At 40.7% G+C, this 25985-nt stretch overlaps 1 protein-coding gene across 2 annotated transcripts; it reads right to left on the reverse strand.

The window, feature by feature from the left end:
* Window positions 1–518: 518 nt before the first annotated feature.
* YWHAE (tyrosine 3-monooxygenase/tryptophan 5-monooxygenase activation protein epsilon) lies at window positions 519–25498 on the reverse strand. Of its 2 annotated transcripts, XM_086763207.1 has the most exons (7): window positions 25318–25498; window positions 13144–13343; window positions 7466–7572; window positions 6454–6660; window positions 5504–5640; window positions 2990–3036; window positions 519–1445 (listed from the first exon to the last, which is right to left on the reverse strand). In XM_086763207.1, the coding sequence occupies exons 1-6, from the start codon at window positions 25379–25381 to the stop codon at window positions 3029–3031; spliced, it is 723 nt and encodes a 240-aa protein (XP_086619333.1). In that variant the 5' UTR covers window positions 25382–25498; the 3' UTR covers window positions 519–1445; window positions 2990–3028. The 2 variants fall into 2 exon arrangements, with proteins under 2 accessions (XP_086619333.1, XP_086619332.1); XM_086763206.1 differs by lacking the exon at window positions 2990–3036 and having other exon boundaries at window positions 25318–25495.
* Between the last annotated feature and the right edge of the window lie 487 nt (window positions 25499–25985).

Genomic DNA, 25985 nt, shown 5'->3' on the forward strand with positions numbered 1-25985 from the left:
CATATTTCTTAGTTTTCTGAGAGGGAGGGTAGGGATTACTTTTTTCTTTCCTCATTTGTCACACAGCCCTGCTGAAGATCTGTCTACACAGAGGGTAGCACTACTATCATCTATTACAAGAAGCAGATTATTAGCAGAGATTTCTAGAACATCATTTCAGCAGAATGGACGTTAAGATAATATGCTTCCCTTCTCTCCATCCGTGGAACTGTGCTGGATGAGGAGCGCTGTAAGGGCAAGTGAGAGGAGTGCACCAACCAGATCACGGCTTTTTGTGCATTCAAGGAGGGAACCACTGAGTAAGTGGTGTGCAAGAGCTTCAGACACCTCCTGATGCAGAGCAGGCTAGCCTCACAGCTGTACTACTTACGTGTAAGACTGGAATCTTTCTTACTTTATTTCTTGCCTGAAGAGCAATGCTGTTACTTCTTTCTCCCTCCAAATGTTCGTATTACATGCAACAAATGAAAGTTATTCTTGCTAAAGTAATTAAAATATAAAAGAAAGTCATGGTAATATTTGGCATTTTTAATTTAGGTTTGTTTTATTTAAGTTTAATGTTAATTCCATGCTGTGTTTCAGTAAGAACAATACAGATTCTGTATCTGTGGCTCCAGTCAGATATCCAGTAGTACAAATTAGCTTCAAGTTACACATACTGAACAAAAGAGGTTGAGCGAGCGAAGGGAGATGGGGAAAGGGGGGGGAGAAAGAAAAAATATTGAACACGCATGCAGGCTTATCAATGCCACCTTCAATGCTAACCTGCTTTGAGGAAAAGTAAAGAACAGGCAAGAATGAGCAGCCACGGATTGTTGAACTGTTACCAGCACCATGATTTTCAGCAACATTTCAGCAGTTTGGAAACCTTTAATTTATACAGTAAAACCACTACAATATATGTCCCAATGCAACCTGCAACTTCAAGCTAAACACCCAATTAAGTTTAAACATTGGTATAAAATTCAGTCTAAACAGTTATAAAAAAAAAAAAAAAGAAATGCCACCACGTGTGTACTACCTTGCCATAACAAATCTCTCCCCTGGTCTAAGGGCCTCCGGGTGTAACATCCACTTCTAATGGCAATCTCACCACATCTGGCAGGAGACAATACAGTAATGCTGAAAGAGCCTTTACGCAGTCCTGTTAGTGTCTTAAAGAACCTAAAAGCTGGCACCAGTAAAATCCACAGAAATTCACTCTTGCCTTTAAGAACTTTTAAACTGTGTAAAAAAAAAAAAATAAAAATAAAGAAACCCAACAGGGCAGGAACCTAAATTCTGAGACCCAATGTAAAAGTCAGATTTGGTGGTTCTCAGAGTGACACTGAGGGTTTTTGTGGGAAAGGGGAAGGGTGGTCAGAGATGGGTTCTCTTGTTGGCCTTTGTGTCTCACTGGTTTTCATCTTCCACATCCTGCAGCGCTTCTTTATTCTGTTCTTCACCTATGGAAGTGTTTAAAAGAAAGGAAGACGTTAACTTTTAAAAATGAGACCTGCAGAATGGCTTAACAAGCATCTAGAGATTAATAAGTTTCATGCAAGTACACACGCTCGCTCACACACTTGCATAAATGACACACACGCACACATAACATGGCCAGTTCTGGAGTGAAGCGTTTCCATGGAAATTAAGCCTTATAATCACCTTGTCACATTTCATACAGAACTGTAGCACAGGCTATTAGAAGACAAACTCTGTCATAAGGACAAACAACAAACCACCTTTTCTGAAAACAGGCTGCGCACGTGATCAAGAGATGGACAGCCAAACAAGAAGTCATCAGAATGGCTGTGGATCAACATCCTTAAATCAAAAAAACGCCTTCCAAAAAACCTCCTCTCTACTCCAGAGAGCACTACGGACATCTATTCACTAGCTACAGAAGGGAAACCAAAAGAGTTTTTAGAAATTAATTTTTTTTCTGCCCAAGTCCACTCAAGACTCAACAACAAAGTACTGCAGTCAATTTTATAAATTAACACTTGATGGCATTTATTATTAACGGTATGAAAAGTATGAAAAACCATCCCTACTTCAGGTCCAACATGACCAGACACCTTAGCCTTGAGGTTATTAAAGGAAAACATTTTATGGAAATTAATTTATTATCTTGGAAAACGGTCAGTTTGGCCCTATTCAACCAGGCTGCAACATGCAGTGCAATGGAAGTTTTGTCATAAAGAGTCTTGTAGTAAGTGGTTATATTCAGCTGCCCCTGGGTGAAACGCATGCAATGCCTTCTGCATGTCTTTGCCAGATTTCTATTGCAACAGGAAAAACTTTAACATACTTCAACTAGTACCATAACACATGCACAATTAAGTTAATCGGTAAGAAAAAGTGAAAAATGTTTTCTTTACAATTATCCTTAACCACGTGAGATGGTACTCTTAAGGGCAAAAATGAAAAACTACCCATTGGAATAATTAATTTGCAATAAAATCCAATGAGACTAATGACTTTCAGCATATAATCAGAATGCCTGCTCAGAGCATGTCCAGATTCCAAACTATCACCAGGTACAATACAAGGCAGATTTTGGAACAGGTGGCCTAGGAACACAAGACATCTGACATTCAACAACAAAGAAATTTACATTTAAGATTACATAACAGATCATTTAAGAGTTGAAAGCAGAGGCCCTAACCCAGGAAGCTGATTAACAGAAGATCTGGGCATGCTCTAGCCAACGCACTTAAGCAAATACTCCTGGTAACACGCAACTGTGAAAGTATTTTCATGCCCAAGTATTCTTAATATCCATCCAGGTATGCAGCTCAATTCCCAAGTTACTTTGAATCCCAGTCAAGCCTACTGGACCCGGGTAGGGGTAACAGGTCCCAAACTGGTAGAACATTGCTTAGCCCTGGAATGGAGTCAAAGATACAAGCAATTTATCAGCAGCAAGAGTGACAGAGGCAAGCACGATTAGTGATTGGAAGAAAACTGACTTTGAAAAGTTCATTAAGCCATGATGAAGACTTACAAAGTAGAGTTTTTAGGAAATGAACAGTTGGACTTTCCTTTAGGAATCTATACAGCAGGAAAGAAGGGGAAAACAGGAATCATATGAAGACGACAATTACAAGTGTGAAAATAAACTAAACAGCTCGTCTACGACATGGTTAACAGATACAGTAAATGAGATGGAAAGTGTGGCAGATGAGTAACATCTGATTTTAGAAAGTCATTACCTACAACCTACCAAATGGAAATCAAAACAGGCAAAAGCTTAATGCAAAAGAACAAGCCTTCTTCCAGTCTCCCCCACCCCTTAGGAAACTGGTAATCGTGACCATCTCTCAGTGCCACCGATAACTTTTACCAATCTTCAAGGGCTCTACCCGTTTTGGAAATAGGGAGTTCTGGAAGCAATAGTCTTAAATGCACTCAGTGTATTAGCACGGTATGAGGAAGTGAGAAAACTTGCACCTGTGTCTAAACATTATGCATAAACATTATTTTTTTGTGGACCTGGAGAACTGCACCACCATTTTAAGTAGTTCTGTACAATTTTAAATTTTATAATCATTACTTTTCTGGCACGCATCATAAACGGTACCTAGGATAATCAGAAATATTCAGGAAGAACAAGAATTTTGATTCTCTACGCTATGGAGCTAATGATGAAACAAGAAATCTGTATCTAGATTATACAAAAGGAAATATAGAGAGCCTCTGGTAAATAATCTTACTGAACTTCTACATGAGACATTAGTCAGCTCACATGCAAATACAGACAGCTTTTGGAAGATGTTCTAATGCTACTATCTTGCAGCAGCAATCCAGCCGTGTTACTTTACAGAAACGGCTTCCTCAGTGTTCCCACAGAGCACAGTTATATTTGGCTCCATTAAAAAAAAAAAAAAAACAAAACAAAAGGTCCTATATCTTAATTGTGGGAATTGGGAACAAATTTATTTCTCCAATGTCTAACATGGCAAGGAAGGAATAATGCCTGCAGTATTTACAGCAGAGTCTGTATAAATCCATCCAGGATACAGGCATATGCTTCTGCACCATTAGATAATCTTCATCTTTGAAAGCAAGGTGTGGTTCCTTGCAGGACACTTAAGCACTACAGCATAGGGAATTTAGGAGCCAAGACTCCAAACATTGACAGTTTTCCCAGTTCTGTCAAAAGCCCAAGGAAAAAGGGCTAAAACATGACCTGAAACATTCAATGATCTACGCAGAGCGCTCGAAGCTATCAAGAAAAAACACTTTTGTAAAACAAATCCATCGATCCTACACAAAACCAGGTGGTCAGTAAAAAGTTAAGAGGTACTACAATTGCTTTCAAATGGACACTACACCAATAAAGTACTCCAAAGTATTGCTATATGACTATCGCCATGCTTCAAGTAACATCTTACAAGAAAAATTCAACACACTCATTTATCTGAAGTTAAGCAGCAACATTACTTCAAACTTCCGTGCATTTTTAAGTACCTAACATACTTTAAGAACAGGACTGACTTCTTTCCCCTCCAAGTTAAAAGTAAAGAAAAGCTAGCTCTTTTCACTTGTCTCTCCAGGACATAATTTTTTGCAGAAGAAAACATTCTCTATCTAGAAAGATCAAACTCATATGCTTAATTCACTACCAATAATTAGTGAAACAGAAGGCATAACAAAAAAAAAAAAGAGTAGATTTATAATTAGCATTGCATGCTAAAGTACAAGAGGAAAAATTCCGTTCAGAATGCCAAAAAAGCACTTTTAAGAATTTAAATAACTATCAGATGTTACTAAACAGAAACAATTAATGTAGCGCCAGAGGATATATTCAGTATTTGCTCTGGCAGTAGCCCACTTCAGGAGTCACAACCTACCACTTTTGGGAGTATTAGAGGAAGTACTTCAAACATCTCAAACAACAAGTTACATTTCCCCAAGCTTCTCCCTCCCCACCACTCCCCCGAAGTATTTTACAAAATCCCCTTTTCCTTTTTCCTCTTCTCTTTGTACTCTTCATAAGAAGAGTAAAAGGTACAGAAAGTGCTGTAAGGTGAAGTGATTAGTATGACAGCAGTAAAATGCCACTAAAATGCCAACAGAAATATTGAGTGACCAAAAAAAAAAAAAAAAAGAGGGGGGAGGAACTAGATCATCTGCTATACTTCCTCTTGCATGGGAAATTCTCATCTGGTTGGAACAACAACCCTAGATGAACGCACCAAGCCATAAGAAAGAAAAAATGAATTAAATGAAGTCACTGCTTACAAAATAATCACAGATGCCTAAACAGCCAGGTGGGGAGAGAAGAAAACAACTCATTACTAATTCGATATCTCCCTCCTTCAAGCAAGAGCTGAAAAGCTTCTCAAAAGAAGTTAGTGTCACCCCTATCAACTTATCCAGTGTTAATAAGGACAGAAGTTCAGGAGAGTCAATTATTAGGAAAGACAGAAGTAAAACAAACCAATTTACATGTCTACGCTCTGTTTTCTGGACAGAGGTCAGGGCACAGCAGCGTTTCAGAGCAGAATTTACTTACCATCACCCTGCATGTCTGAAGTCCATAGTGTCAGATTATCACGTAACAACTGCATGATAAGTGTAGAGTCCTTATAGCTTTCTTCACTCAGTGTATCCAGTTCTGCAATAGCATCATCGAAAGCTGCTTTTGCCAACCTGTAAGCACAGAATAAATTAGATTTAATGCATATTACTAAACAGAATTCAGAAGCACACAAGTTAAACCTGTGCCTCAGAACACCTATCTTCTAGTTTGGCTACATGATATCCACAGCTTCTGTAACAAATTTTTGTATTATTTAACAGTGTTTAGATGTTCATCCAAATATCTCCCATCTTGGAAACCAGTCATTTAGTGTACTTGATTTTTTCCACTCTAGAATATTGGTTTTATTAAACATTTATACATTTTGCGGTACAACTGGTCAGGGTCTGCTAAAACCTTAAAATAAAGTATATTACATAACTTGCAATGACAGGAGTAGAAGACAAACGGTATTTGCCTCAGTCCTCACTTTTATGCTCATATGAGCTGAACCCCTGCAGATGGATGGAACTACTGTCATTCCATACATGCTCAGTTCACAGAAATTAGTAACATGATCGCTCTCGCCCTGTATAATAGCCAACAGCAAGAGAGAGAGGCATGTTACATCACCTCAGTTTTTGCAGGATAAGGGCATGCACAGAATTAAACCGCCTTTAGGGGATCAATCCAAGGTTTTCACTATCCTGCTTCTTAGACAGGATCTACTCCCAGATAAAGAAAAGGGTCTGGACTCAGAAGAGTCCAGAGCTGAAAACCTCTCCAATGAATTGACCTCAAACACAGCAAGTCATCAGCTACTAGTAGGAAGAAAGCCAGCCCACTGTCCTCGTTCAGAAAAAACACAGTTATCCAAGTAGAAACCACTTCTCGCTCGTTCGGTATTCACATGATACTCCCCCATCTTCCCAGTCATTACTCACCTGCAGGCACGATCAGGAGAATTAAGAATTTCATAGTAGAATACGGAGAAGTTGAGCGCAAGTCCTAGGCGGATAGGATGTGTTGGCGGGAGTTCTGTCATTGCAATATCACTAGCAGCTTTATAAGCCACCAAGCTATTCTCTGCAGCCTCCTTCCTGTCATTTCCTGTGGCAAACTCAGCCAGATACCTATGGTAGTCCCCCTTCCTGAAAACAGAAACAGCAAGAAGTCAGTAGTCCTCATTTCCCTACCAGTCACTAATTTAACAGCTTAGTTTTGAAACTGATCTTTATATATTCACACACAAAGGACACTGCTGATGAATTACTGTGTAGACAACAGTGCATTAGTACTTGAGTGAATTTTAAACCATCGGGCAGGAAAACAGTTTGGGCTCACTAGTTTTCTTGCATTAATACACTAAATCACAGTATTCTCTCTTCCATTACCAAACTGTGCCTCTGTACACCTAAACTAGGCAATTTTTTGATCTGAAGGATAATTCAACTAGAGGGGAAAACACTCTGATCGTTTCAAGATTTCAACTATGCTTCAGAAATTGCAAAATATGCATCAAACTAGTGATTACAGCAACATACTCCAAGTTTCATTTGATAATGCAGTTTTGAAGTTGACACTACATGACAGTATCCACCTAATTTTTTTCTAAGGAGTGTACAGCTCATGCAAGGAAACACTGAAGCAGGGATGCGATCTCTACATTATTAGCTCAATTAAAAAAAAATAAACAAACTGTTGTTTCTTAGATGGAAGAGTTCCACAACAGCTTATGTTAAGTTCTCATGACCTTATTCCAAACAATATCTGAAACCACACGATCAGGATACTAATACCTCAAAGGAAACCAAAAAGGGATATTGGTTACACGTGACTAAACTGCCCTCTTTCTAGAAGAGGTTACTGTGGGCAGAAGACACATGCATAGCTACTTTATTTCTGTATCTAGTTCAGATACAGTAAGAGGTCCTTGCCTCACAAGGAAGTACTTACATTTTGTAATAGAAAACCTTGGACTCGCCAGTGTTAGCTGCTGGAATGAGGTGTTTGTCCAGTACATCCAGAATGTCACAACAGATTAACTTCAGTTCAGTCTCAACCTATTAAAAAAACAACAAACAAAACCAGGAGGCAAGGTTAGCACAAAAGAATAAGAGCTATTTCAAAAATATCCAAATAGCAAACAGGTAACGTAATAAAAATCGAAAGAGGGGGAGGACAGAAGAAAAAAAAAAAAAACACAAAAAAATTCAGCTGCTCCACAGGTGCATTAAGCAAAACATTCTGTGTAATCAGGTGGCACAGAAAAGAGGCAAGGACTGACATACGATGAAAAACGTAACTGAATAATGGAATTATAAACTCCCCAGAAGATATCTTGCATACAGTTGCATTAAGTCTGTCTTAGGACAGAATTCCTTACTGCAAGGCCTGCACAACTCCCAGTTCCTTAAGTTTTTGATCCTGGAATGCTGCCCTAGAAGTGGCAACAATGATGGGGACAATTTGAAGCTAATTAACACAAATCAGCTAAACTCCATTCTACCCCAGAGTTAAATGGCACCTTCAGAACAAGATTCTAGTGACTACTTGGTAGGCAAAGGTCTAATAGAAGACCGTTAGGACGAGAGTCATGGAGTATCAAGACAGAATAAGTGTGCCACACAAACAAAAATGTCAGATACAAGAGGAAAACTCCCGAAGATATAGACTTCAGAAGCAGGCAAAAAAGGCAGAGCACAATAACTCAATAGAAAAAGCAGAAATCATCAACACAGTGAGGTCTGTGGCCAAAGAAAGCCAATATATAAATCCTCATTTAAAAACAGATATTGGATTTTAATAGCCAAGTTGAAAACATAATCACATCACCTTCATTTTTTTCTAATTTAGAACATAAAGCAAGGTCTATGAGGTTAGGTTTTACCACAAAGTTTCATACCTGGAAGCAAAGAAACTAAGCATACCCAAAAGAGCTTAAAACCATCTTTTGACATCAACATTGCCAAAATCAGATCTGCTCTGAGCATCCCATGCCATTCACAGTAGGAGTGGTCGGTTAACTGCAGAGAGTAACCTACTGCTAGTCTTTCATGATTTCACAGTAACTTTCATACCTACAGCTGAAGACAACTCTCACTCAAGCTACTTTCACGTACTATAGAGTCTTTCAAGCAAAGGTATCAACTTCAGTTACAAGAAACTACTGCATGTCTTGGATCACAAGAACAGTCCCACTCAGTCCACTATTCCTTCCTACCCTCCCACCCATGCAGTTTTCTTTCCTTCTTTCTTTAAGCATTTTTATTACCATATAATATTTTTATCACCATATAGCTCCCAAACTATTAGTGTTTATAACAACCCTGGTCCTCAAAGGCTGTCCAAAATAAATGTTAAACTGGCACATACATACACATATCAATTTGTATAAAGTTACTTAATAGATTTGCAGAAGTTCTTTTAAATAAATTAATCTACAGCAAATTTCAAATACAAACAATGTCAGAATGCCCTAACATTCAGAGGAAAGATTAGATACTATACTTAAGTTATGTGACAAATGCTTAAGGAAGTTGCTGAGATATGGTCACTTGAGAAGAATCTACTTCATATATTCTTGGGCTACAACGGCTATAAAACCTTGGCCAGCAGTCAGTTCCTGCAAACTTCTTTCCTCTTGATCCTCTTTTTCAATGACTTCTTTTGCAGAGAGATCTTCAGCAAAACTGCAAAGAATTAAATCAGTTTCTAATCCTCTTTTGTTAAATAACCATACATGTACAAACTTCTACTTCATCTCAGACAGACCTTTTACAGCTTTGCTTAAAGGATAAGTCACACGAGTTATCAGAGATCAACTGCTGCCCAGGGCAGTGTAAATGTCCTGACCAAGCTCAGTTTAAAAAGATTTAACACAAAATAGAGTTGATTAAGAACAAAACACAAAAAGCCACAACAAAACCCTAAAAGCTCTTTGTCTAGAACAGATCCTTTTTGTAAGAGTGGCTCAATGAGCTCTGCAAAGCAGCAAACTACCAAAAGAGCCCACACTAAGTCTGTTCAGGGCATTCAGAAAAGGTAGGTTTAGGGTCTACCACCATTCCAGTTCCAAAAATGACATATGGTACTACAGGCTCTGACTGGCAAGGAAAGACTTCTCACCCCAACAGGTGTGTAGAAGCCCCCCACAACCCACCCTGCCTCTCTATTTTAGCAGTAGCGCTGGCTTAATCAGACAGCATTCTTAGCTCTGCAGATAACAAAAGCTTCTAAACCACCTGGTGATCTACATAAGGAAACTTACTGAAGGCATCCAGGGGAAGGGTGGCCTGTACTAGTTCTTTGACTTGTTTTACTACATAGCCCCCAAAACAGCTGCACCTCCCAACTGAGACCCAACCTGAATCTAGAACAGTAGGAAACAGCTGCTAAAGCCTGTAACCTACCTCTCTCCCACCCCTGCCAAAACAGACAGATCGCTCACATTTATGGCAATTCACAGCCTAACTTTCTAAGAAGAGGGGAATGACAAAAGAGCCTTGCAGCTGCCCCAGAATACAACCCAGGCTGTAAGTCAGAGCACTAGAAACACGTATTCTCATACGCCACAAATACAGACCAGTAAAAGAAAGGTGAATATGTATCCTAAGCTATTAGGGAAGGGATTTGGTTTTACCGCAAGCAAACTGCACTACACGCAGACATACACTACTTCATCCTCCCAAGGACGAAGAACACAAGCCTCAGTGCGTTCTCATCTACAGAGATGCAGTCAGATGAGAAAGCCAAGGGCTCTACTTTTGTGTATCCAAATGGCCACAGGACCCAGAAAAGCAGCCTGTCTATAAAGGAAGCAAGTAAGTGGCAATTTCCCCCACGGCTACATACGTGATTCGCTACACTTATCTTAAGTGGTTTGGGTACAGTCGGCATCTTCCATCATCTCTCAGTATTGCCTAGCGTATGCCTCAGACAAAGCCAGCCCAGCCCTACTCCGACAACATCATCATCCCTTGAACTCTGCCCCAAGTCACACTGGCTCAAACTCCAAATATTTTTAAGAGCTACGTGCTAAACTATAATAAATGCTGATGTAGGTCAAAACTGTCAAATAATTGCTTTCACACAAACTACACCTTCCATTTCAACTGAAGCAGCACTCTGTAGCTGAGCAAGCTCACACCTGGTTCTGGCAGTAGACCAGAGAGGTGTTTTCTAGAGATACTGGTTCTCTCCAACTCCCCAGTACCTTAAACTTGGTCTGTCAGTTCCCAGACAAGTGCTCCAGTTTTGTTTTTTTGTTTTGTTTTGGTTTTTTTTTGTTTTTTTTTCTTCAGAGCCTTTCAAGCCTGTAGAGGGTCTCCCAAAAACATTGCACTTACTGTGAAAAACACTAAAATAGTGGGCATTTGTTGATAAGGTAAGCTTAATCCCCAGAACTCTGTCAAGCCTGCACTTATTTCTTCAGAGAAGCACTGAGCATGACAACAGGGCAGCTGCATACTGTTTCAGCAGCAACAGTGAGAGGCACCATCCAAACCTTGGCAACATGTTCTTCAGGCCCCCTGCTACCCTGCCATCCTACCAGACCAATTAACACTCTCCTTCTAGCAGATGTGAACTCATTAAGTCTCCCAGCAGCTACAAACACGGTCTGGTCTTCATCTGCATACAATAACTAGAAGACTCTTGGAAAACTCAGCTCAGAGTTGAGTAGACAAATCTGGTCTTTCTCCAGTATGGACCTACATTACAGTTCTCCATGGCACTCTTCCACCTAAAGCAACTGGGACTGTGATTCCCTTTAGGGATTTAACAATTGAAGATACTGTTGGCATGGCACTGCACTTCATGTGGCCCCTTCTCAAGAGACACCTCAAGGATTCAAGACATGTATTTCTCGCACACCAGTCTATTCTGCAAGGCACTTGCTCTCCTTCCAGAGATGCACAATGATACCTTTTTTACAGTTCTTTCAAAAACAAGAAAAAAAAAAAAGTCTTTTCGCTACTAAAGGACCTTTAGCAGAAGGCAGTAAATGCCCACAAAATACTGTGCAAAGAGAACTGGAAGCACACAGAATAAGACAAATTCAAACTATCATCAGACAGTTATTGTCTTATTTTATACATTCTGTTAAAAAAGATTTTAGACACCCATCAAGAAACGGTATTTGGGACTGTATGTAACTGGCAGAGCCTCATCCCATCAGCACACCAGCATAAAATTAGAAACTCACAACTTTAACAATTCCATGGAGCAAAAGAAACCCTATGAGTCAACTGAAAGTAGTCCAGAGCCATTCCTGAGAGAAGATTTCCAAGTCAACATCACTTCCATTGGTGGTATATGAATCAGTGCCAGGTGATATAACAGACTCCACTGTTTCTCTGGAAGTGAAGATCTGAACCATGTGGAGGCACTTGTCCTCAAATAATGGAGATAAGTCTCCACAAAAATGTGTGGGACTTAAATAGCATGGGAGCTAAACCATCATTTAAGGAAGGAGGAGAGGGGGAGAATAGCAGCTCACTGGTCTAATAGCTGAAGGTTTCATTAGCCCTTACCGATGAAAGTCAAAGAGTGTTCCAAGTTCTCCATTTTAGGTAAAGTTGCACAGACTGACTAGACTCAGCACAAAGTTATGTGCATCAATTTCCCCTTCTCTCAAGAGAGAAAACAGCAAGGCCCTAGAGGTTATTACACACCAAGTTTCACAGCCAAGATGACCATGACATTTTAACGTCCCTCATCCCCAGGAACATGGAGTGCTTTATCTTAAATTAATTGCTTTAACTGTTATCAGTGTAACTGACCACCTTAGGGACAAAAAAAGAAATTAAAAATCTACATTAAGGACTAGATGCTGTCAGAGAAGCCACATTATCTCAGCACTCATTTCAACACAGGCATAGCTGACTGAGCTAATAATAAGTCTTGTACAATTGAACTGGCAGACCAACTAGGCAACTATTCCTCGCTGTCACTCAACTGCTAAGGACGGAGTTTACAGCAACTCCTGCCAAGCTTTCATCTGTGGGGAAAAACTAACAAAACAAGGCCAACATACATGAAATGCAACTATCACAGTGATAAAAGGCAAGGTAAGGCAGTCAAAGCAAGCAGTCATTTGGCTTTACACTGCCTGTCTATGTGCCAAGAACAACACTGAAGATCCTTCCCCACTGGCATTTCAACTAACTGTTCACTTTTTGAAGTCTGTAAGACAGAGCACTGCAATAGCACCAAGCGTCAAAGTATGTACAATTCAAAGCAACTTTTATCAGAAGTAGAAGCTTAACAGCCAAATACTTTCTTTGACATGGTTAATTTAAAAGAAAATTTTGCTTGGGATAAGTCAGGTTGGAGGGGGGAAGAATAAAGCCTCAATACTTAGCAGATATGTAGATGCACTGAAGGAAAAATCCTCACTTTCTCCTTCGAGCCTACTGCTCTTTTGAGTCTTTACACAAAAACACCTAACCTCTCCCTCTAACCAAGTACATTTTGTCTCCAGACACAGAACAAATGTAATCCTTTCAAGACTGTCACCTTATTACAGGTCACCACACTGCAGGCAATCTAGAACACCAGTGTAGTTTATAGTAAGGGAACAAAACCGGACCTTAACTAAATGACATTCTGCCTTAACACCAACTACATCTTACCATTTGCCGATATTCCCGAATCATTTTTAATTTATCTTCTCCACCTTTGTTTTCTTCTTTCTGTTCAATGCTGCTGATTATTCTCCAGGAAGCTCTTCTGGCTCCAATCACGTTTTTATATGCAACAGAAAGGAGGTTTCTTTCTTCCACTGTCAACTCCACATCCATTCCAGCCACCTTCTTCATTGATTCAACCATTTCTAGGAGGAAGAGGTCCGACAATTATTCTCACAGCTAAAGGATCTTTCAAGCCATTCAACAGAAGTGGTATGATAATGACAGCTTATTAAAATAGGCTCCCTCCTCCTTTCACACACAGTTATTCTTCACTTTTATACTAGAGTGTTCTAAACAAACCAATGAGCATGTACACAAAGTAAGAATCTGATGTTCTTTTAAATGCATTTGACAAAGGTCCCAAAAAAATTTATCAAAAGATAGTTTGAGGCGGAGGGGTATTTTTTTTTTTTAAGAGACAGACAAAAAGGATTTAGCAGCAAGCACATTTTTCACAACAGATAACAGTTATCAGTACAATCCTACAGGAATACATGTTCTCCAAAGTGCTTCAGAAAAGGCAGTGACTAGTGAGAAAAGCATGAGCGAATGTAAGCTGGCTTTCAGCACAGGAAGGATAAACTGAAGAATTACAGAATGCTCCACTGATCTGTCAAATGGAATACAGTGTAACCTGGTAATTAAACAAAAAGTAAAATCCAGATTTGTATAGATTTAGAGAAGTATAAGTACTGTTATTAGGGAAGCAAATCAAAGTTCCAAGAGGAACCACCAAGAGAAAAATTAGGTGCTTGGAGAAGTAACAAAAGTCATCCTGAGGATAACCAGAGCAACCTTGTCTACCCATGCCAAGCAGCTATTTACAAGAAAAGTAACACACAAACTATAAATTGATACTTATAGTTTAAATCTTTTCAAAAGGACTTCCAAAGCTGACATTAAAAATTATTACTAAACATAGTTTTCCTATATTCAAGTGGAACCACAAGCTTGAACTAGTTATAGAAGGTTTATAATTCTTTCATTATCTAATCGCATTATGATTGCTTGTGACATTAGAAAAATAAAAGCCGAAACTGTTAAATATACACTGAGAGCCTAGTATGAGACATCAAGGAATCATACGTTTTGTCCTATCACACTGTGCTTCAGTTCATTCACCACTTATCTCCCAGCTTCTAGAACTGGTTGGAATCCCACGGACAGAAAACAAGAGCATTAATCAATGAGCCTAAGCCCCATCTACTCAACAGGACAACTGTTTCACAGCTATTTGCCAGGTAGAAGGACACCAGAATGACATATTTAGCTTCCACCAAAAGCACTGCGATGTAATTAGGCTGTATCTCCCCTAATACTATGCCTTATTGTTCCGTGGCCTATTTACCTTGCCCACTCATCACCCCTCCCCTACAGTTGTACCTTCTTATGTTCTGCTGCATCATGGCAGCACAAGCAATGGGAAACTAATGAAGCTTAACTGTTCATTTTTAACGCGGGTGCCAAAACTCTCAATCTTAACAGGCATAAGCTATTTCAGCAACGGGAAGCTGCAGAGCCAACCTTATTCCCTGGCAGGAACTATGTTATCAGTCTCAAGAGGTCTCCACATGTGTAGGAAAAAGTCTTATAGGGGCTCTATTCTTACCAGAAGTGAAAAAAAAAAACAAAAAAAACACCCCCCAAACAAACAAAAAACACCCAAAAAACCAACAACAAACCAACAAAACCACCCTATCTCTACCAGTATATTTTGCTTCTCCAGATCACAGAAAGCAACAAGTAGTCCACCAAGGATTTGATAAAAGTTTTACAAAACACCACCCTACTATTGCAAAATGGTGAACTGTTTTTGCTAAAGACTTCAAGAGTTGGCCTAATGCTCCACATACATACAGTTAGTATTAACGTAAGCATGCAGTCCTGTAATCTAAGCTAGCTAAGTTAAAGGCAATATGATATAGTTACAACAGGCAACTTAAATAATGCAAACACAATGACTTATTTCCTTAAGGATGACCCCATCATCTATACCCAGAATTTACTTCAAAGCTGTATTTTTTTTTAATTATGCAACCTTAAAACAGCAAAGCTACACCTGAGATAACACATCTGACTTAATTTCTGTGAACAAAGATGAAAACAGAAATTAAGACTTGCAGCCTCTGCTACTTCGGTACCTTTGCCAAGCTCCAGCAAGAAATATATGGCTCATCTTTAAGCTTAATGTTCAACAGCCCTAAGATAAGAGGAGAAATTGAAACTGCACATCTGCAGTTTAAGAAATTAACCTGTATTTGTGAATGCACGGTCCTCCTTTCAACCATTAAGTTTAGAAGATCATGAGCTGAAGAAATATCCTCTCTGTAAATACCAATAACCTAAAGTGTAGAAAAAGTAGAGGGTACTCATGCCACACCATTGATCTGTGATGTTCACTCCCAGGCATCCACCATCACTCTGAAGATCTTTGGTCTGACCCAGTATGACCACTACGCTTTAATCAAACACACATGGTTTTAGATATGTGGCAAGCGTAACTAACCAAGGCCACAATACCTTTACCTCATTAGATCTTCTCCAAAGCCATGAACACAAGAGGAAACTGAGTAACACCAATATCTTCTCTGGAACTGGCATGTTTCTGAAATACACCATGTCTTTTTCAATTACACTTGCAACCTTGTGCACCCTACCAGCAGTCTCTAACCATGGTACAGTAACACAGACTACAGAAGATGCAGCTTTTCTTTAAAACAGTTTATTTTCTTCTGTGCTTTACCAATTGGGATTAACTACAGAGCATTTCAGTCACAGTAGGGGATGTACTACAACACTTCTACAGAAAACCTGCTTCTTCATGAAGTAGAAGAACTATTCACATTTATTTCTTATACAATAAACAATGATACACATGTAATAATTACTCCAGAAGTGTGGAGGTGAGAAACATGTACAGTAACAGTTTCCAAGATCTTCTGGTCTGTATCAGGAAACTGCAACAACCGGAAAAAAAAAAGGGCAAGTTTCATCACCTGTACTACAGGTTTCCTTCACAATCTCTTCCTGTGAAGTAGATTTGTCTAACACGGAAATTTAAAAAGAAACTGTACACAAGACTTGCTGTTCCCTGTAAATTACTATCTGATTCTTAGAACACAAACATATAGTTACAAATTTAATCAATTGCTTTGCTTCTGCAGGATTTTATTCATTGCTAACCTAAACATCTACAAGCCCTTGACATATAGGTCCAACAACCCTGTGCACTGGAGGACAAACCAAAATTTACGCTAAGCAATAGCTTTTACAGAGGCATACCTAAGATCCAGCCCTACCAAGAAGCACAGCCTCAGTCAGTACACATTAGGCCTGTTAGATCTCTTCAGTCTTCCACAAAGAAGGTCATTAACTATCAGCTTGCAGATCAACGATAACCACAGAAACAATGGCGCCAACATAAAACAGTCAACTGCTCAGAACTACTTCCAGAAAATAGGCCTTGTCACACCAAGACTTTTATGGTAATGAATTGTTAATAAGCCAAATAGCCTTCTTTCCAAGAGACAGCCATCAAGAATAAGATGCTGGGGGGAGGGGAAGCGTCTGAGGTTTTCTTCATTTGTGCTGAAGCACAAAAAACTCTCAAGCATCACCAGTTCTTCATACTAGGTACACAGCCTCTCTTAATAAACCGATGAAAGGAACTGAAAGGTCTTCTCTTCAAAATCTTAATCCTGCTACTAGTTAAACACACAGCTACAGATTAGAATCCCACCAATAAAAAAGGATCTTACCCAAAGATGTATCAGCCTACCCTCAAAGCTGTCAGAGAAAAGTGTTTCTAGTTTAGTGAAGAGCCCAATTTTACTTAAAATACAAAATCTGGGCTGATATTTCAGTAAGACAAAATATTATGCATATACCTTGGTCTTCCACAGTAAAGCCATAATCCAGCCCTGAAAGTTTAAGTGTGATGAATAATCTTAAGAACTCAGGCAATACAAAAGCAAGACGACAGTATATCTGTATTTTCTCCAATGGAAAACTAATTTTATACAAAAATAAAGCCATATACGCCTGCCAAGAGAACAACTATTTTATATTCAAAGTGCAGCTTTACCTATCTGGAAGATTCCACAAGGATGTGAAAAAGCTCAGAGACCATTCAAGACAAAATATAAGCCTGGGATCACATTTCAAGTAAGAAGGATTACTGCAGTAATCACAACTCACTGCATACACAATCTGGAGATGCTTACACTGCATTATGGAAAAATTAGTGTTATGCACATTCAAAGAGACAGAGATTGTACTTTAAGTGGTTAAGCTCCAGCCTTTCAGTTGATTGTGGCTGTCACCATATTATACTACTGTCACATCATGACGCTATCAGAGCGGGAAATCCCAAATGTGTAAGATGTGGAAGGATACAGGAATATTCTGGAGAACGACATGCTTGCCCTAAATTTATACCCTTCCCCAGGTATTTGCTGTTGGTTGTCATAAGAAATACCGCAACAGACACTCAGTCTGATCAAGTTTGTATACTCTTACAGAAAAGAGGCATTTAACTGAGATTCAGAACAACTACTTAAGTACTACAAAGCTGTAATAATGCCCATGCCATTTTTTAAGCTCCTACATTTACTACTATGATTAATACGCTTGGCTGCTCATCGCAAACATTGCCAACTCACCTCCAGCCACTGCAGAGTAACAGTAGGGACACACATGCACTGCTTGTAAAGCAGAAAGGATTTGGACAGTGGTTACCACTCCACTGAGCACTACCTACAAAAGATTTCTAAAACAGCCTGGTGTATGGCTTCGGATAGTGTTTTGTTTTACTATGAAAGACAAAGATTATGCCTTAATCTAATCTAAAAAGTAATGGGAAAGTTTACAAGTGCCGAGACACATTATGTTTGATAGCCATCTACTAGAGGCCGAGCCACAGAGTTTGTACCAAGGGCACAGTTGGCAAGGAAACTTACTAGGTCACAAAATAAGGAGTGTCTCTTTACCAGATAAAGATGCAAAACTTTGCTTCTCAAACTCTAGAAATACAAGCAACTCAGGGGAACTGGCATGTTCCTGTTTAAGGAAATATAGAAACAGGTGATGTACACCAAATCTAGTGGTAAGACAAAAAACACTCCCAATATAGGATACAAAACTTAAGAAAAAGTAGACCATACTAAAGAAGTAGCCAGTATCTGTTCTATCAAAGGTCGTGCCTCTAACAGAAACCACTTGCCCTGAACAAGGGCTGATGCACTGAAGAAGATAATCTCTTGGGGTAAAATGACAGTATCTGCAACCCCTAGTTCAGGAATATAGTGGTTAAGCCTCTCACTAACCATGATGCTATAGTGCCTGATTTTTGTTTTATGAAGCATCTAGTTACACAGCATACAACAGGACACTCCTAACCTGATTTTCACAACACACAAAATCCACTTAGTTACTTCTGCAGTAAGGTTATCCCTTGCCACCACACATATGGGTTCAACATTACCGCAGGAAAACCAGAACTGAGAAAAATCTATTAGTGCTGTGCTTACCTTACAAAACACTTAAGTGAGAAAGCTTGTTAAAATAAGAACAGAAAAAGAGCTCGATGAGCGAAGGTGGGATGGAGATGACTTGGTGGTCATCATACCGAAGGCTCAAATCAAGATGAACCTTAGGAAAACCCAGAAGGTGGCATTCTTAAATACTGTGAAGGTAAAAGTAGCAGAAACAGTACTTCAGAAAAATGTAGTTGCATTTTAAGTTTAATCCTTTCTATTCCCCCTATCTAAGGGGAATAAAGGAGACCAAGATCTTCAAGCTTCTAAGCTGCTGCTCAGTACCTATTTCAGCATTTCAGGAGCTAAAAGCTGCAAATGAGCATTCAGTGTGATGTGAGGATGTGAAGAATAAAGCAGTAAAAACAAGTCATCCCACATGTGTTCACCATAGAAGATCATGCACCACATCCAGCATTCAGAGAAGACTCAGTACAAGTACTAGTCCTGTACTTGTTCATTTCAAGAATGAACAAAGATAATCAGCAGCAACTCACAAGAACTCAAAATAAAGTATCTGATCCTAAACTGTTTTGTACAATCTGTCAGTTAAGACTTTAGTAGCAGCAGGAAACACACAGCGAACAACACACTGTTAGTTTTCAAGAAGGGTTCCAGCAGACACTCAAGAGGAACTACAGACCCATTAACCTAACACTCACAAGGGGTCAAGTTAACGGGAATTACATTAAAACACCCGAATGAGTGGGTATACGCATAAACAGTACGTTGGTAGAGCATGGCCTTCTGTAAATGCAGGTAATGCCTCACAGATCTACTGTGATGCTCTGAATGAGTCAAACATATGGACAAGGAAGACATGATTGATATAGTCTACCTGGATTTCCCAAAGGCATTTGACAAGGTCCCTCACCCAAGGTTCTTTAAGGAACTCAACTGCCATGGGATAGGAAGGAAAGTCCTCACATGGATAAACACTTGGCTGAAAGACAGGAAACAGGGTATGAGTATAAGACTCAAGTGTTCAGAACAGAGAAAGCCCACCAGTGGAATCACAGAGGTATCTGTGCTGGGAAGCATGCTAACATTTGTAAGTGATCCAGAAAAATGGAAGCAAATAGCAAGCACTAACTTAGTAGTAGCAACAAATTGCTAAAAATATACACAAAGACAAAAAAGCTGAAGAAATAAGGGCAAGGGTATTTTCTTTATTAAGTGATCAGTGTAACTGTGAGGATTAATGTCCATAGATCGCATTTTCCCTAGAACTGCGGGCCTCCACCTGGGCTCAGTGGGCACCATCCTATTCACTACAACGATTAGCTCCAAATTCAAGCCAAGAGAACAGAGCTCATCTCTTTATCCATTACGAACGCTTCTTCTGAACACACTATTCCATTGCCTGCACTAGGTTTTCCTGTTCTCTTAAGAAATCCTGCATCTGGCAAGACGGCTAAACCAGTCCAGCAGCTTGTGGGGAGACGGGCGGGTGGCTTTCCTCTCTATCCGTATCCGTTCTATCATGTCAGCTCAACATTTCTTTGACCCCTCAACTGGCTGATTCAGGCCACCAGCTCAGAAAACAACTATTCAGGAAAAAACAAATCTTGCTTATAGAGAACTGAACTGGCTCTAAGGGTCCGACTAGAACCCGAGTAAACACAAGAAATAGCCAGGGAAGAAAGGACATCCCTCTTTCAACAGTAAATTACCAGATTAGCTTACTCCACTTTGCAGCATTGCACTTTAGTTTCTAAAAACACAAAATGAACACAACATTTTACACACTACATAACTTCTGTGTTTTTAATTCAAAGGTCTTCATGTGCTTGGAGCACGCCAAGTAGATTATTACAGGCAATTAAAAGCAGGGTGTAACTACTGAGGAACTAAAAATTGATAATCCTATCTTAAGCTCCCTATCTAGAGCATGCCACACCACAACGTACAAGTTTTGTACAAACGAGTATAAAAGACCCTAACAACTATATTCCCAGAATACAGGGAAGGGGGGGAGGAATACAGAAGATAGCCATTCTGCACAGTCGTTTAGACTATGATTTTGTGGAGAGAGCAGCAGGTTGTACTGCTACTAATTGTAAAAGGCTTTCAACAGCTGGTACAGCCAAGACGCTTCCAATATTCGATTGCATGACTCTGCAATAGACAGTTCTACAAAGCATACTTGCACTTTTATGCACCTGGGAGAAATATGTGGGTTAAGGCCAAATTATCCAAGTAACCATGGTATTTTCCACATAATCCTGTAGAATATCACAAGTCTTTCTTGCAACAAGAACATGATTTCCAAGTCCTCACTATCTTCTCTTCAAGTTGTGAACATATGCTTTTCTAAATAAAATAGGGTTTCTCTGGTATTTATAACAAAAAATTTAGTTTGAAAGCAAACACAGACAAATCTGGAGACTGAGTCTCATCATACATTTCTCTGCTTAATTGAGATCTGCTACTAAGAACTCTTCTAATAGAAGTACTCAAGTAATAAAGGACACCAACTCGGCTTCCGGACTCCTCGCAGAGAACCAAACCATCTGATTGTAGGTACCTGTTTCCTTTGGTTGCTCTTGGCACCTCAGGAGATTCAAGAAGGCCATTATACAAAAAGGCCCTCTCTTACAAAACTCTTCATGATCAGAAGGTATTTTTTTGTGGCGTAGTATGTAATTAAGAAGAATCATTTAGAAGAAATAACAATCTAATTCCTCCAACGTTGTCTTGGCCATACTCTGCCTCTTCAATTCCTACATTTCTTAGGGATACACTGAGATTTTCTTCTTCCTTTTCGCACTTTCACATCCACCCAATTCAGAGACAAAGAGAGCAGTCATACTGCACCTCACTACAACAGTAGGACCTTTGACAGACAGGTATAAGTACTAAACATTAATGGGAAGGGAAGGGGGGGAAGAAATATCCCCCCACTTAACCATGTTTGACATTTGTTTGAAAGAGAGAGGTCATCTGCAAACTAAAATTAAATATGCAACTCAAATTCTAATTTGTGACTTAGTTAACTAATTGATTCTTCATTAAGCTTTAAGTTCAAGACCTGTTACTGTGAGACAATTTTTTCTAAAATGAGCTCAAATCTTGAATTGAGTCCACTGCTGCACACCTTATGCCTTCATAATAAAGACATTTCCCTGACAGACAATTTATAAAAACACATAAGTCAGTTTATAACTTGCTGCACTAGGAGTCACAAGAGCTTAATAAACCACAACAGGTTTGGTTTTTTCTTCTCACCTATACCTTGACCTATCATCTGATTTTAGAGGGAGAAAAAACCCAACCTATTTCACCTCATCTAAGTTATACCATATGTAAATTTGGAGCCATATACTTCAAGACCTGTAGTGTAAAACTGCTGTTTAAAGTCTAAGTATCCACTTGCAGCCTGCCTTGTGTCATAGCATGTTTCTCACCTGATTCAAAGAAAAGATGCTACCTAGCTTCCACAATGAAGAATTGGTTTTGACATTCAGCAGCAGTCTACAGGAATGCAGATACACATGTTCTCTTGATACAAAGAACTCTAATATTAGTAACGTAATTTCACAAACCAACACAATATTACCTACTCCAACTGCCTTCCAAAACAAAAAAAAAAAAAAAAAAGACCATTTATAGTTACATACTATTCTATTAACAATAGTTTTTGAAGAAACAGCAGTAAGTGATATTTCTCACAAAGCTTCTTGTATTATAAGTAAGCTTCCTGGCATTTTGTGATTTGTCATGACATGCCTAAGCAGATCTGTGAAGATAGTCAGACACCCAAATCTCTTAATATCTCTGGAGATCAGGGCTTAACTACTACTTACACTGCAGAAGTACCTAGAAAGTTGTCCCCTTAATCTGGGCAAATACACCGAGGACAGTACAGATACAGGACTAGATTTCCAACGACTCACAGGTACAGCTTCCAAGACTTTGTAAGCTCCCTAAGTGGGTCAAGTAAGTAACACCAAAGAAGCTACAGTCAGACGCCCACCGTAAGTGCTGCTGTAAGTGCCATGAACCATAAAAAACAACCTACCACACACCACTCTTAGTCTCAAGGAGCAAGAAGGTGGGACAGAACTTAACGCTATTCTAACATTAGACACGAAAAATTGTCATTCCACATTCATAGTCAAGTTACACAAGAGATTTGCATTCCAACGTATTTGCAGGCAGTACTTACCATCATGCCATTTCTTATGTGCCAATTGAGAGTTATTGTGACCTTATGGTCATGTATCTCAAAGATCAAAATAAAGATTAACTTACACTTTCACCGTACCGCTTCCCAAACAATTTTGTTCACAGAGTTACTTAGCAGTCTCAGCTATGATCTTGGCAGAACTGCAGTATTTCATATAAACAAGAAGAAGTTATGCCAATAATTTGAACAAGAACACAGAATTAGAAGCTAAAACAGTATCTACAGTACATATTCTTCTAGGCCATGAGAGACATGAAGATGCATTTAGAACAGCTAGGAGAATTAGAAGGTGCACCTTAAATCTGTCTACCCAACTTTATTCCAGCGTACTTCAGAATTCTAAAAGCCACAGCACTGATTTAAACACAACAACTTTTAAGTCTTATGCTCCCTCCTAAATAACAAGTGTCTCATTACCATTCAGAAGTGATGCACCATAAGAAGTGTTGATTGTTTGATCTAGTCAGCTCGTTTCGCAAAAGCATCCATAATACTGGTAGAATAGAAAGTCAATCGAGGGAAATGCTCCACTAAGGCAATCCTTACTAATCAATTTTTATTAGTTCACAGGAAGTCTGATTATTTTGCATTGCAGGTATCTACAACAGAGCAGAGTCTGATTACTTTCTAAAGAACCGATCTACCACTGACTTCAGAAAACACCAGAAATACAGTCATGCCTCAAAAGCTCCCAAAGACTACGAATTCTCCAGAATGTTATGTTGGCCAAGCATCCAACTTGGGTTTCCACTCAAACCAAAGCCAGCACTTTCAGTTGCACTGACTCATCCATACCAGGTGGAGAACCCTTTCCTCCCTACTCACCAAACCAAGTGCGCTGCTGGAATTGGGACTGGGGGTCAGGGAGATCCTTTAGGGTAGGCAATAAAATACTGAAAAAAAAAACCCTAAACCCCTAGCAGAAGTTGCACGCTTACTGTGGAATATGGAATCGTATGCTTCCCTCCACCCAAGTCAATAAGTTGTACCCCAATATCTGTTTTGGGCAGGCATTTTTTTTTCTCCAAGATCTTACAGTTATTGTGGAGACTGTTTGACTCCTCTCATTTAGTAGAATTTTTAGTTCTACCTTATTTCCCTATTGCAATGGTCACAAAAGGGAGTCTTATTTAGGCCTTCCTTTTTCGTTGCATTTTCTTTTTTTCCACCTCAAAACAGGCATTTTCCAGATGTTTTGCAACAGTGCTATCAGAAGCTTTCTAAGCACAACTCAGTAAAAATCTGGGTAAGATTTGGGTAATTTGGGTAAGATTTGGGTAATCTGGGTAAGTAATTTGGGGAGACCTTGGTCATGTAGTCTACAAAAATTATGAACAATGTATGTGGAATCTCCTCCTATCTCTAAATTAAGTGTAACTGCATTCACACTTCTTACATACGAGGGTACTAATTTCACTTTAAATGAATAAACGTAAGGTCTTAGGGCAAAAGTAGCAGTCACAGAAGAGTAACATAATTGAGAAAATTAAAGGACCTTTCCATTGTATGCAAGGGAAATATCTTTAAAGAAATAATCACAAGACAGACATTTTTTGGGGGGCAAGAGATACCACCCCGGGTTGCCAGCTCCTCCCCTCTATCACTTTTTCCCCAGATATGAAATGATCAGGCATAACACACAAACTTACAGGGGAAAAAAGGATAAAAAGATGACGCTAGAAAAGTAAAATTATCTGTAATCATCTCTACCACCTAATGAAAGCATAGGCAATGAAATATCATGTACTCGATCCCTCCGGGGTGAGAACTCGCTCCTTCTGGGTTTGCCAGGGGCAGCGGTATCTCCAACCGATGGCAAAGAAAGAGAAAGAAAAGCGCTAGCCCCCCTCCCCCGGGACCCAATCTGGCGAGCAAGCCTCTCCTCAGCATCCCCTCCCGAGGGGCCGAGGGAGCCGGGCACCCACCTTTCGGAGAGCACAGCACTGGGCGTTGTCTGCGGCGAGCCGACCTCAGCCCCACGCCGCCGAGCTCCGCGAGGCCCGGCCCGAAGGTAAGCGAGGCCCGGCCCGAACTGAACCGCCCCAAGCCGCACCGGCCAGTGGTATGATGAAGGGTAGTGGGGTCTCTTTGTCGGGCCCCCCAAGGCGGGGGCGGCTCCCCTTCCCCTCCTGGGACTCGCCCTTCGCGGCCGCCATTTTATTCCCGGCTTCTGCCGCCACCGCCCCCCGAACCGGGCCCCGCCCAGGCCCAAGCCACCCACTCGTTCAGGCCCCCCATCCCCAGCTCCACCAGCCCCTTGGGGCGCTCCCAGTCGCCATTTTGTCTGTGCCCCCCTCCTCCGCCCCTGCCCCCCCTCCCCCGCCCAGCCGCCATTTTGTGGCCGCTCCCTCCCTCTCCTCTTGGCCTTGCACAGCCTTCCTAGCCAGTACTCACCATCGTAGCGCTCAGCCTGCTCAGCCAACTTGGCCTGATAGACGAGGTCCTCCCGATCGTCCATGTCCTGCAGGCGGGGCGGCGTCGGGGACTGCACGGGGCGGATGGAAGCCGATGGGGCTGAGGGGGCTCAGCAGCTACCAGCTCGCTGCTCTCCGGGCAAATATGGCGGCAGCACCGCCTCCCGCTGCATCCGGGCACTTCCGTAATTGCGCGCATGCGCCCTGCAGCTTCCCATGGCAACGGTGGCTCCTTGGCAACGGGCGGGAGGCGGCGGCCCGGGGGGTGGCGGGGCCGGACTCGGACCCGGAGCCGCCCGTTCCCCCGCCCGGTTATGGCGGGGCCTTAATCGAGAGGGCGCCGTTGTTCCAGGGAGGGCGGAGGGGGCGAAGTGCGGTGGCGGGGTGGGGCCGGGCCGGGCGGCGGGTCCCCCGGCGGGCTTCTGGCTGCGGGCTCCTGCCGCGCCTGAGGGCGGGCCGCCAGCCAGGCCCCGCGCCTCGGGCTGAGGGTGCTCGGGGGGGATGGCGTTGTCCTCGATGAATCTCTTTCTCTCGGGGAACGCGTTTTTGCTGCCCTCAAACGCTGACAATACTATTTGAATACCTCTCTGTGTATTTTTTGTAGAAATCGCCGGGTACGCTCCATATATAATGGTGAATCGAAATGGT

The sequence above is a fragment of the Chlamydotis macqueenii genome, chromosome 19 (genome assembly GCF_036417535.1).
Source record: "Chlamydotis macqueenii isolate bChlMac1 chromosome 19, bChlMac1.mat, whole genome shotgun sequence".
Lineage (NCBI taxonomy): Eukaryota > Metazoa > Chordata > Aves > Otidiformes > Otididae > Chlamydotis > Chlamydotis macqueenii.